Consider the following 12,822-nt stretch of genomic DNA (forward strand, 5'->3'; position numbering starts at 1 on the left):
GAGCCAAGATCGCCCACTGCACTTCAGCCTGGGTGAAAGAACAAGACTCCATCTGCCTAGAGCTACACGGTCTGGTATGCCAGGTACTAGCCACATATGACTATTTAAATTAAAATTAATACAATTCAATTAAAATTTAATTTCTTGGTCATCAGCCATACTTCCAGGGCTCAGTAGCTATATGTGGCTAGTGGCTACCATACTGGGCAGCAAATAGGCTTCCTTGGGGGTGATTTGCATTTTGAAGAATGAGCAGGAGACAGCCAGGGATTGGCAGGAGAAGAGGCTCTGGGCGAGGGCAGCAACCTGGGTAGGGGTGGGAACAGCAGGGAGTAGGAGCCGCTCCCTGGAGCTGTCCCTGTGTCTGTGAGTCTAGAGTTTGTAGGGACCAAGGAGAATAGCAAGAGATGGGGCCAGCATTCAAAGGTCTTTTAAGTTTGGCTTTTATTTTAAGGAAATGTGGAACCATGGAAAGATTTTAAGAGTGAGAGGGACATTATTATTATTATTATTATTATTATTATTTATTTTTTTTTTTAGAGGGAGTTTCGCTCTTGTTACCTAGGCTGGAGTGCAATGGTGCGATCTCGGCTCACCGCAACCTCCGCCTCCTGGGTTCAGGCAATTCTCCTGCCTCAGCCTCCTGAGTAGCTGGGATTACAGGCACGAGCCACCATGCCCAGCTAATTTTTTGTATTTTTAGTAGAGACGGGGTTTCACTATGTTGACCGGGATGGTCTCGATCTCTTGACCTCGTGATCCACCCGCCTCGGCCTCCCAAAGTGCTGGGATTACAGGCTTGAGCCACCGCGCCCGGCCGAGAGGGACATTATTTAATGTTAAATATTGAGATGAAATTTACATCACATAAAATTAACATTTTAAATTGTATGGTTAAGCAGCATTTACCACTTCCCAATATCGTGCTATCACCACGTCTGTCTGGTTCCAAAGCACTTTCATCACCCCCCCAAAAAATCCCCTATCCTTTAATTAATTTATTTATTAATGTTTTAGAGATATGATCTTGCTCTGTTGGCCAGGGTAGAGTGCAATGGCGTGATCATAGCTTATTGCAGCCTCAAACTCCTGAGCTCAAGAGATCCTCCCACCTCATTCTCCTGAACAGCTTGGACTACGGGAGTGGGCTACTGCACCCCCGCCCCTACTTTTTTTTTTTTTTCGAGATAGGGTCTTGCTCTGTTGCCCAGGCTAGAGTGCAGTGGTGCCATTACAGCTCACTGCAGCCTCAAACTCCTGGACTCAAGTGATCCTCCCACCTCAGCCTCCCAAGTAGCTGGGACCACAGGCATGCACTATGCCCAGCTAATTTTTATTTTCCTTTTAAAGTCTTTTTGTAGAGACAGGATCTTGCTATGTTGCCCAGGCTGGATTGAAACTCCTGCGCTCAAGTAATCTTCTTACCTTAGTCTCCCAAAATGTTGGGATTACAGGTGTGAGCCACTGCACCTGGCCTATGCTTAGCTTTAATATATATATGTATTTATTTTATTTAACCCCATATCATTTAAACAGTTGCTCACCATTTCCCACTCCCCCTCCAGCATACCATTGCATTTTTTAAAAAGATCCCTCTCATATCCGGGAATGAAGAACAAAAAGAAGGGCAAGTGACAGTCTCATTTCCACTGATCCAAAAATGACCAGTGAGAGAAGAGCCAGTGACAAAATCTCCAGGAATATTCCCTCAAGTTCAAAGAATGCCGAAACTGGAAAAGGTCTCAGCCATCTTTTTTTTTTTTTTTTTTTTTTTTTTTTTGAGAAAAGTCTTGCTCTGTCATGTGATTTCAGCTTACTGCAACCTCCACCTCCCAGGTTCAAGTGATTCTCCTGCTTTAGCCTCCCTAGTACATGGGATTACAGATGCATGTCACCACACCCACCACCATGCCCGGTATTTTTATTAGAGACAGGGTTTCACCATGTTGGCCAGGCTGGTCTTGAACTCCTGATCTCAGGTGATCAGCTTGCCTCAGCCTCTCAAAGTGCTGGGGTTACAGGCGTGAGCCACTGTGCCTGGCTGACTTTAGCGATCTTTATTACAGTCACCTTATTGGACAAATAAGGAGACTGAGGCCAAGAAGAATGGAGGGTGTCCCCAAGGCCAGCCAGCAATGGAGGGACCCACATTCTCTGACCATCACTGACTCATTCCCCAAGCCACGTGACTGCTCTTATGGACACTTTGTTATACCCGACTTCTCAGCCACCTGGAAAATTCTGTCTTGCACCTTTGAATCTGATAATTGTCCAGGAAAAAGTCTTTAGCCCTTGTGACAGTCTGAACCTTTCCACATCTGTGGGAGGCAGGGAGGCTTTGGATTCTCAGGCTGGGCGTGAATCTTGACTCAGCTCAGGGCTCAGCATCCTCTTCTCGTCGGGTGGGGTCATGGACCATTCTCCATGGACTGTTGGGAGAATCAGTGGGGGCACTGCCAGGGAGGCTCCCGACCTTGCGCCTGGCCTCTAATGATAACCTCCATTAGACTCAATTTCTTTACTCCTGACCTGACGGGACCCCCATAGAAGGATTAGAAGGGGATCAGCAAACACCCTGAAAAAGATTCCCCCGCTAAAGGACAGGGCAACTTAAATCACATACAGATAATTTTAAAAGTGTTCAGAGTTCGCCGAGAGTGGTGGCTCATGCCTGTGATCCCAGCACATTGGGAGGCTGAGGCGGGTGGATCACAATGTCAGAAGTTTGAGACCAGCCTGGTCAATACGGTGAAACCCGTCTCTACTAAAAATACAAAAAATTAGCCAGGCATGGTGGTACGCGCCTGTAATCCCAGCTACTCAGGAGTCTGAGGCCAAAGAATCGCTTGAACTCAGGAGGCAGAGGTTGCAAGAGCTTAGATCGCGCCACTGCACTCCAGCCTGGCGACACAGTGAGATTCTGTCTCAAAACAAACAAAATATTAGTCGGGCATGGTGGCATGCGCCTGTAATCCCAGCTACTTGGGAGGCTGAGGCAGAAGAATTGCTTAAACCCAGGAGGCAGAGGTTGCAGTGAGCCGTGATCGTGCCACTGCCCTCCAGCCTGGGCAACAAGAGCGAAACTCCATCTCCAAAAAAAAAAAAAAGAAGTATCTTGGGAAACTTTGTTCTGAAGCTGAATTTCAGGCACCTCAAGGTAACATTCTTTTTTGGAGCAAGGCCTTCCCACTAACTCCGTGGCTTCATGTGGGATCTGTGGGTGACAGCACTTGAATTCATGATGGGGCTGGGGCTGGGGCTGGAGGCCATTCCCTTCTTTTCTTGGGAGTTTCAAAGTGAACTTTGCCTGAAAGGCTGCTGCCTGGGGGTAAACACTTCCCCTTCCTCATTCTCCAAAGCAGCTTCCTGTCAACTAACTATTCCACAGCCTCCTCCTTCCTCTCCGCCTGGAATGCCGCTGGGGCTCTGGGAAGCCAGGCAGTGCCCCGCGTGTAGCTCGGCAGGTGGCCACATCCTGTGAGTCAAGGGGGCTGGGGTCACTCTGGCCACCTGCTCCTCCTCACCCAGTTTCCCATCAGTGGAATGTCTGCACGGCTCACGGTACGGGGGCCAGACTCAAGAGCAAATGAAAGAGAGAAGGCGATCAATGTTTTCGCAACGGATTAGGACAAACAGTACCCGGAGCCCTGCAACTTTCTCCCCGAAGCCAGGCTGCTGCGTCAGGCCACGCGCTGTCTTCCCCTGTTCTCAGGGCCCCCAGACCCCCCTGCTTGTCTTCCCTTTCCTTTCCTGGCCGAGCCGCCCAGCTCAGCTGATGGGATGAGGCAGCGTCTCCTGGAGTCATCTTTTCACCCCGTGCGTGTGGACTGAGAATGCTCCACTTGGCTTGTGCCCTGCAGGGACGAGGAGACACGGAACAGGGGCGGGGGCAGAGCAGAGCAGCCCTGCCTTCTCCCGAAGAAGAAGGGCACAAGTAAGACACCCCTGCTGCCTCTGAGCCCACAGCCCGGTCCAGGAGGCCTGGGTCCCCCCACAGCCACCCTCCCCTGTCGATGCCAGATCTGTTTCCTACCCGGGACAGAACCGACACCTTGTTTTTCCCTTCACTGACTGCTCCTCTGTCTGGAAAATCTTTTCGTGTTTTATTTGAAGAGCAGAACTGTTCCTTCCTCCCCCTTGGTGATGAGGAAACATTCTGTTGAATTTGGCATCCAGGCTTCTGGGAGACCTTGGTTGTTTGTAATCTGATGCTATCAGGTTGTTGCATAACCTTTCCCACTGGGAAGCAGTCTCTGCATCCTGGGCCTTCTGTCCAGTTTGGGGTAGGGGGTGGGGCGGGGAAAAGTCAGAGGTGCTGTGGGGTGACAGAGCAAGGGATAAAGGACTCTGGCTGTTGGCCCTGGCTGGGGACAGGGCCCGCTGATAGGGACCCAGCGGAAGTCAAACTGTGTCTCTTTCTGGGCCTTCGGCCACCAGGCTTGGTGGAATGTCCTCAACCTATACTCAGGGCCACTCCAGGCCAGCCAGAGTCCTGGGTCTGAAGAGAGGCCAGGCTGCCCTGTGTTTCTAGAAAACGAGTATACTGTAGGCATCCTTAGCAAGGGGACATACTACATTTAGAAACAAAGCCTGCTTTCTTTTATTTTTATTTCATTTTTGTAGAGACAGGGTCTCACTCTGTTGTGCAGGCTGCAGTGCCGTGGTGTGATCATGGCTCACTGCAGCCTTGACCTCCCGGGCTCAAGCGATCCTCCTGCTTCAGCCTCCCTAGTAGCTGGGACTATAGGTGTGTGCCACCATGTCCAAAACTTAATTTTTTTTTTTTTTTTTTGATACGGGGCAGAGGGGTCTCGTTTGTTGCCCAGGCTGGTTTCGAACTCATGGCTTCAAGTGATCTTCCTTGCGTTGGCCTCACAGAGTGCTGGTATTACACGTGCAAGCCACTGCCCTGGGCTGAAAGTGTGCTTCTTTCGAAGGCTGTTAGAATGTGCACTCCTCAGAACAGACACTCCAGCCAGTCACAAGTGCTTTTATGGGCCAGGAGGGTGACATCAAGGAACAAATGTTGGTTTTTGTCAGTCATGGCAGTGTTAAGAACTCAATAAACTGGAGAGAGGACTCTGTCTAATGGCATTCAGCATTAGTTAAAAGAAAAATACTATGCATGCTAAAGCAAACTGTCAGAGGTTGTGATCTCTGCTGTTTCCTCCGTGTAGGTAATTTGGTTGGCACGTCTCTGGCAGGCATTATGCAAAAGTCCCTTGCTTAAAGCTTTATGTACACTATCTTACATAACTGTTCCCACAACCCTAGAAGTACAGTTGACTCTTGAATGACATGAATTTGAGCTACGTGGGTCCACTTAATATATGAAGGCTCTTCTGCCTCTGCCACCCCGAGACAGCAGGACAGCCTCTCCTCTCCTCCTCCTCTTCCTTAGCCTGCGCAACATGAAGACAACCAGGATAAAGACCTTTATGATGATCCACTTCCACTTAATGAACAGACATACATTTGGTCTTTTTTTAAATTTACTTTTATTTTTCATTATTTTTATTTTTGTTTAAGCCTATAGCACTCAGTATCCCAGGTATTCTCCCATCCAAGTACTAACCAGGCCTGACCCTGCTTAGCTTCCAAGATCAGACAAGAGCAGGTGCATTCGGGGTGGTATGGCCATAGACTATACTTTGTCTTTCTTCTGATCTTTCCTTCCTCCGTCCTTCCTTCCGTTCTTTTCTTCCTTCCTTCCTTCTCCTTTCTTTCTTTCTTTCTTTTTCTTTCTTTCTTTCTCTTTCCTTCTCTCCCTCCTTCCCTCCCTCCCTCTCTTTCTTTTTCTTTCTCTCTCTCTCCCTCCCTCTCTCTCTCTTCCCCTCTCTCTTTTTTCTTTTTTCTCTCTCTCCCTCCCTCTCTCTCTTTCTTTCTCTCTTTCTCTCCCTCCCTCTCTCTCTCTTTCTCTCCCTCTCTCTCTCTCTCTCTCTCTCTCTCTCTCTCACGTTCGCTCACTGTGTTGCCCAGGCTAGAGGGCAGTGATGTAATCAGAGCTCACTGCTGCCTCAACCTCTTGGGCTCAAGTGATTCCCCCCCACCTCAGCCTTCCAAGTAGCCTGGACTACCAGCTAGGACTCCCAAGCAGCTGGAACTACCACCTCTGGCTAATTTTGTGTTTTTTATTATTTTTTTTTGTAGAGACAAGGTCTTACTATGTTGCCCAGGCTGTTTTCAGACTCCTGGGCTTTAAGCCATCCTCCTTCCTTGACCTCCCAAAGTGCTGGGATTGCAGGCATGAGCTACTCTGCCTGGCCAGAATTTTATTACTAACATTTTCTTTTCTGTAGCTCACTTTATTATACGTCTACAGTTTATAATACAAATAACATACTGAATATGTCTTAATTGATTGTGTTATTGGTAAGGCTTCCTGGTCAACCTAAGGATATTAGTAGTTAACTTTTAGGAGAGGCAAAGGTTATGCCCAGGTTTTCAACTGCTCGGAGTCAGTACCCTAACTCTTGTGTTATTCAAGGGTCAACTGTACAATCACTTCCCTGCTTCCCGGTGATGATTGAGACTGAGGGAGATTATGAATTCTGCCCAAGGCCACATGGTTGGCAGGGGTGGCACTGGAGACCTGTCTGCCCCCAAAGGCATCCTCCTAATTATTCCTTGAATACTTCTTCAACTCTGGTTTTCAGACCACTGACATCAGAATTACCTAAAATCAGAGCCCTACCCCTAACCCAGAGTTATTAAATTAGAATTATTGGGGATAGGACCCAGAAATCCGTATCTTAGATGAGATCTCTTCTGGTGATTCTTCTGTATGGAGAAATTTGTAAATTTCCTTGTTCGTGGCATTACCCTTCTGACTCAGTGAAACGTGGTCCTTGGGTTCCAGCCAAGAAAGGCCACTGTTCCTCCGCGTGGGCCGTGGTGAGTCTTCCTTAGCCTGCCCCATCTTGATGCATCATAAAATGCCACTTCACTTCCGTACCCAGAGAAGCACAAATAAGCAAATTCATGAATCATGGTTTTGTTTATATTTTGGTTGCTGTGGCTAAATATTTATTGCTTTAAGTAAGAGGTTCTGCTTTAATTAGAGTCATAAGTAACCACAAGTGCATAGAAATGCATTCTCATGGCTATAAGACATGCATTTCTCGACAGAAAGCCGAAGGCAACTAACACTTTTAATGCGCCAGTGCCTGATCAAAGTATGGAGGCTTATCTAAATGAATGAATCGTGTTTGAAATTGAAAAGCAATTACAAGTGTCATTTATGGATTATCTATTGTTCTTGCTGTGACTTACGAGGTCATATTTATGATGCTATGGCATAAAGTTACAAAGGCATGGGTAGCAGAAAGCCTGTGGTTACATAAGCTACATTGAACTTTGAAATGTGCTGTGTTCTCTTCCCGATCTTGCCCCTCGCCCTCCTTCTCTGGGAATGGGTGTTCTCCACACTAAATCCCCAGGAGAGTTTTAGAAGATATTGATGTCCAAGCCTCACTGCAGGCCGATTAAATCACAATCTCTGGGAAAGAGACCTTGGCATGGACATTTTTTAAAAGCTCCCCTAGTGATTCTAATATATATTCAAAATGGGAACCACTGCCCTAGAAGGTTTAGTGAGTGAGGGTGCTGGCTGTGTAGTCAGACCGGTATTCAGATCTTGGCTCTATTATTTCCTAGCTATGTGACTTTGGGCAGATTACTTAGCCTCTCTGAGCTTTGCTTTCCTCATCAGAAGAATGGGGATAACAGTGCCTAACTTGAGAGGTTGTCATAAGGATTCAGTGAGATAATGCCAGGAAGCATGTATTATGCTTAGGAGCACTTAACCTGGTACTTAGTAACAGCTCGATAAATAGGGGATGTTATTATTGCTCTTATTATTAATATGTTTAACTTCAAATAACTATCCATTAGTGTGAGCAGGTATCACTGAAGACTATTGGGGGATCATGAGTAGCTATGCTAGAATTCAGCCTTTGCTGGTGCAGGTAAAATACAACAGGTCTGTTTGAAACAAGCATATGCATCTTATCATTAGACTACACAACCCTAGTCAGATCTTTGTAAGCTTTGTCCGCTCCTAGCAGTACCAGTGAGAATTTGGGATTTATAGCAAGACAGTATCTGTGTTATGGGTGATACATAAATAATGTTTATGCTTGTTCACACTCTAGACTCTTTTAAGATAAATCCCTTTAGAATACAAGGTCTGTGGGCTGGTGATCATTTGCGTGACTGGCATATATAATTGTGTCTTCCTGTGAAAGCCAGAACCCAGGGTGTAGCCTGCACCAGCCGAGTAGTTTCTACGGCAGAAAGAGGGGATTGCTCCTTAAGTGACCACACTGGGTGGGGGTTTCTCTCAGCCAGTCTTTTTCTTTCTCCTAATTCCTGAATCTTTGCAAGGAGACGGTCTGCTTTGTTGACTATACCTGTTTTATAACTAGCCGGATTTCTCCAAACCCCTCCAGCTTTCAATCCTTTGCTGAAATAAGGCAAGCACACTGAAACATTTTTCTCTGAAGAATGCATTAGGAAAGTCAGTCACCTACAAGACAGCAACACAAAAGGTTGTGGCAAACAAAAAGAATCCCTAGTGGTAAAAGCCGATTAGCAAATTTACTAATTAAAGGTCAGTTTACCCTTCTGGAAACATCCTGGAGGCAGAGACCAAATCCTGTGTCCAACCCTAGTGTCATTACCCACCCCAATGCAGACCCACAGCTCCTGCCTTCTGATTGACTGGCAGAGCTAATGGCTTGTTTCCTGGAACTAAAGCCTTGATCTTTCCTTAGCATCTGGCCTTAAAGGTTAAACAAGACTGTTTGAATATTATACACCATGGTCATGCATATAAACAGGCTCCCTGTTTTCACCCACCCATACCCCAAACTTCTCCAAAGATGCCCCCATGGGGGTGGAAGTAACCACAAAGCCCCAGCACATGCCTTTGAGAGGATGCTTCCTCCCTGCTCTTTGGCCCTGAGCTGAAGCATAAGTCATACATTCCAGAGCCACGTGGAAATGCGTTTTATGCTTGCTGGGGTTCTGGGTTCTTTGTTCCAAGTGTTCGAATACATTGGAGGGAGCAATATGTATTTATGGGAGACGTGGCTCTCGATAGGAAGGACGTACTTGAGCAACGCTGAGCTAGATCAAAAGACGTCTCACTCAGCCTGCAGAGACTCCAATTGGTTTTTCGAACCCCACGCCCTTACACATAAACAGTCCATAGGATGTAAGTTATTTTGTGTTTTGTTTCTTACTTCAAAACTTGAGGGACTCCAAAGCTGGTTATGAAAAAGTCCCAAGAATGCTGAGCATTTCCGGTGTGGTGTGCTGGGCCAGGGACATCAAAGGTTCTGTTTGCAGCAGTGCTGGTACAGAGCGACAGAAGCCTTCATCTTGTTCCTCCCCACGCTCCTCCCCACGTAACTGCTTTTATTATTCACACCAGCCAAACAAAGGGAAGTTGCATGACCGCAGTGTGTGTGAGCCACACACGGCACTTGCCTTGGAAAGGCTGTGCACACGCTAACTTTGTGGGATCCTTGGCCCTTGGCTCAACCAGGATGAGGGTGGGGTGTGTGTGGGGGTGGTGGGATGGTCGTGGTTAATGCAACCCAACATGTATTCAGGATGTTTCCATCAAACATGACCTCATCTCTTCCAGCCCGCTGGCCATCATTATACTGGTGGTCACTTTTGACTTAATGGTTACAAAAATAATTCCTTTAATTGCCAAAGTGGACATTCATAGATCGCACGTAGTTAGTTCTTACCTCCCCCGAGAGGCAAGAGGTTGGAGCTATTACGGACACTGTCTCCATAACATCAGAACAACTCATTAATTCAAGGAAAAACAAAGCAAAGCAAAGCAAAATAAAGCCATAAAATCCATGCCAGATCAGTTCTTGGATGGTGAGCGGATCAAATAGCTGGAGAAGTTTCCTTCTTCTTTAATAGTTGTATTTCTTCATCCTAAACAGACAGTCACATTGTGATCACTAGGAAGAGAACTTCACTTATTCCACAAAGATTTTTTTAAGCCCCTCTGTGCCTTAGGTGCATGAGACTGATGAAGTCTCATGTGTTGAGACACACAACAGGCAAATCAATAAACGAAAAAATTTACCGTGGGGAAGGTCTTATGAAGAAAATAAAATGAGGTGATTCAGTAGAGTGAGGCAACTTTTTACATCTGAAGTCCAGTAAAATAAAAAGCATATGTTGAAAGATACTAGCTAGTCGAGGAAAATAGCTGGTTACCAAAAAAGTTATTCCTTTGTTGGGGTTATTGGAAACTCAGAGAGGGGTTCTCCCAGAGACCATCTCCTAGCTGAAAAGAAGTTTCAAGTTATCACCATGGATGAACCAGCTACCTCCCTTCCTCTCACAGGGGGAAGTCCAGCTAAGCAGACAACCTGGGAAGGTGGGCACCGCGTCCCGGCACTGGCTTACTGGCCTGGCAGAGTTCCAGTCAATGTCACCAGCACTGCCTTGTTAAGGTATGAGACCCAAACTACCTTGAGATGTTGGGGTCCAGAGCAAGAAAAGTCATGGAGGCATTGGTGGCTAGAGGCCTCAGGAAGGTCATTCATCACTGGCCTTTGCCAGACGTTCCCAGACACTTCTAAGACTCTGATTGTAGAAGCTATGAAAGTAATAGTGAAGTGGGGCCAAGTGTGGGGGCTCACTTCTGTAATCCCAGCACTTTGGGAGGCTGAGGCAGGAGGATTGCCTGAGGCCAGGAGTTTGAGACTACCCTGCAACAGAGCAAGACCCTGTCTCTAAAAAGAAGGGAAGGGAAGAGATGGGAGGGGAAAGGAGGGGAGGGGAGAGGAGAGGTTGGTAGGGAGAAACAGTGAAGTGGGACACAAGCCATCTTCTGGGAATAATGCCTGAGTGGAGAAGGGATTGCTTTGTTTCACATACATCAGCATTGGGTCCTGGCTGTGTCTGCTGGAGAGAAAGCCACAGAAAAGATAGCAGCAGCAGCATCTCCCCTCTCAGCCTGGGCCAAGCTGACAGAGGGAATAGATCATTTGAGCTGTGATTATTCCATCCTTGGAGTTAAGGCAGATGTCTTAGGGGTGACTGTGAGAAGCCAACTAGTCTCTAGCAATCAGATGGGCCCAAGAAAGGAGTCCAGATGTCCACTTCCCCAGGAGGAGGATGGAGAAGAAAGGTGGCCCCTCTAGGCCATTAGGGAAAGAATGAATCATTAGGCAAAGACATTCTTCCTACTTCTGGCCATGAAGCTTCTCAATGAACTGAGTCTCTGGGTGCTTCCTTTATTAGAAGGAAGCTCTCTGTGTAACTCACCGCAGACCCATCACATCAGGTAAATGTGATGTCTCACCATTACTCTTACTGCTGCAGTAAGGCAGATCCAGGAGGCCATCTCCATGGCAAAGAACTTGGCTGTGCAGCGTCTATGTGAAAGCAACATCTTCCTAGCTGTGGGAGCATGACTTATACTGGGGATGCTGCACTAATTCAGACAGGGCCTTCCTCTCTGGGTTCTACCCGGTGTTCACTAACAAGAGGGACCCCTTGTAGAACCCTGTGCTAATTCCTGTGCCAAAAAAACTGGTCTGGTTAAAGACCAATTTCCTAATTCCAGAGGTTCATTGCCATTAGCCCAATGAGTTCTGGCATAAAGAACACAGCTGAGTAGAGGCAAGCAAGCTTCATTGGCACCGACTTCCCTGGATCCAGTGGGGAGGAGGGGAGAAACTCAAGCCCAGGAGAAAAGAGTAAACAGCTCTGAGGGCCAAAGTATGGGGTGGGTGGGCATCATCGCTGGCAGCCTGTGGGGCCCCCAGGAATTCCGGGTCAGCCCTGTACAGTCAGGAGAGGGCAGTGTGCTGTCAGCGGGTACTAGCAGGTGTGACAACAACAGCGGAGCCTGGAATCTGTGATGTCAAGACTGCCTGGGAAAAGGGCCAGGCAGGCTGCTTTTTATAGGGCTGACTTGGTGTAGTCAAAGTGCTTATCAAGGGGGCCAAGTGTTCACGGCTGGACTGCGCATGCACAGCCAACTCAGCCGTCTCTCAAGCTGCATCACAGACAGCCAAGCCGTGGCTTCTTATTGGAGAATGGCGTTTGCACCTATAGTCAACCATGATCAAGGGGCCTCATCTCGTTGATAATGTAGAGCCTTAGAGGAGACAACTGACTGAGGGGATGGTTCGGTGACCCAAAGGCAGTGAGTTCTGGGTACAAGGCAGTGTCTGCCTGAGGGCCCCTGGAATTTTGCCAGGACAATACCAATACACCATATCATGGCTCTTGGGAGATACATTAGGTTGGTGCAAAAGTCGTGATTTTTGCCATTACTTTTAGTAGTAAAAACTGAAATTACTTTTGCAACAACCTCATATATGTGTATATGTGTGTGTGTGTGTGTGCATACACACATCTACACATATATATTTTTTATTTTATTTATTAATTTTTTTTAAGAGACAGGGTCCCACTCTGTCACCCAGGCTGAAGTGCAGTGCGGAGATCATAGCTCACTGCAGCCTTGAACTCCCAGATTTATGTAATCCTCCCACCTCAGCCTTCCGAGTAGCTAGGACTACAGGCATGCGCCACTATGCCTGGCTAATTTTTTGACTTTTTGTAAGGACAAGGTCTCTTTCTTTTTATTTTTTTTTTAGTTTTGAGACAGGGTCTCACTCTGTTGCTATGGAATGCAATGGTTTCGGCTCACTGAAACCTCTGCCTCCTGGGTTCAAGCGATTTCTCCTGCTCCAGCCTCCTGAGCAGCTGGATTACAGGCGGCCACTACCATGCCCAGTTAATTTTTATATTTTTAGTAGAGACGGGGTTTCA

The 12,822-nt window shown here is 47.1% G+C and overlaps 1 protein-coding gene across 6 annotated transcripts in view; it reads left to right on the plus strand.

Annotated features, from left to right (window-relative positions):
• The window catches only part of ARSG (arylsulfatase G), a 146,281-nt gene that overhangs the window by 106,911 nt on the left and 26,548 nt on the right, over positions 1-12,822 (plus strand). For all 6 annotated transcript variants that reach the window (XM_074388886.1, XM_074388885.1, XM_039476888.2 and 3 more), the window contains exon 9: positions 10,379-10,487. In XM_074388886.1, the coding sequence (XP_074244987.1) occupies positions 10,379-10,487 (109 nt within the window). The remainder of the gene's footprint in view (positions 1-10,378; positions 10,488-12,822) is intronic.

The sequence above is a fragment of the Saimiri boliviensis genome, chromosome 17, assembly GCF_048565385.1.
Source record: "Saimiri boliviensis isolate mSaiBol1 chromosome 17, mSaiBol1.pri, whole genome shotgun sequence".
NCBI lineage: Eukaryota > Metazoa > Chordata > Mammalia > Primates > Cebidae > Saimiri > Saimiri boliviensis.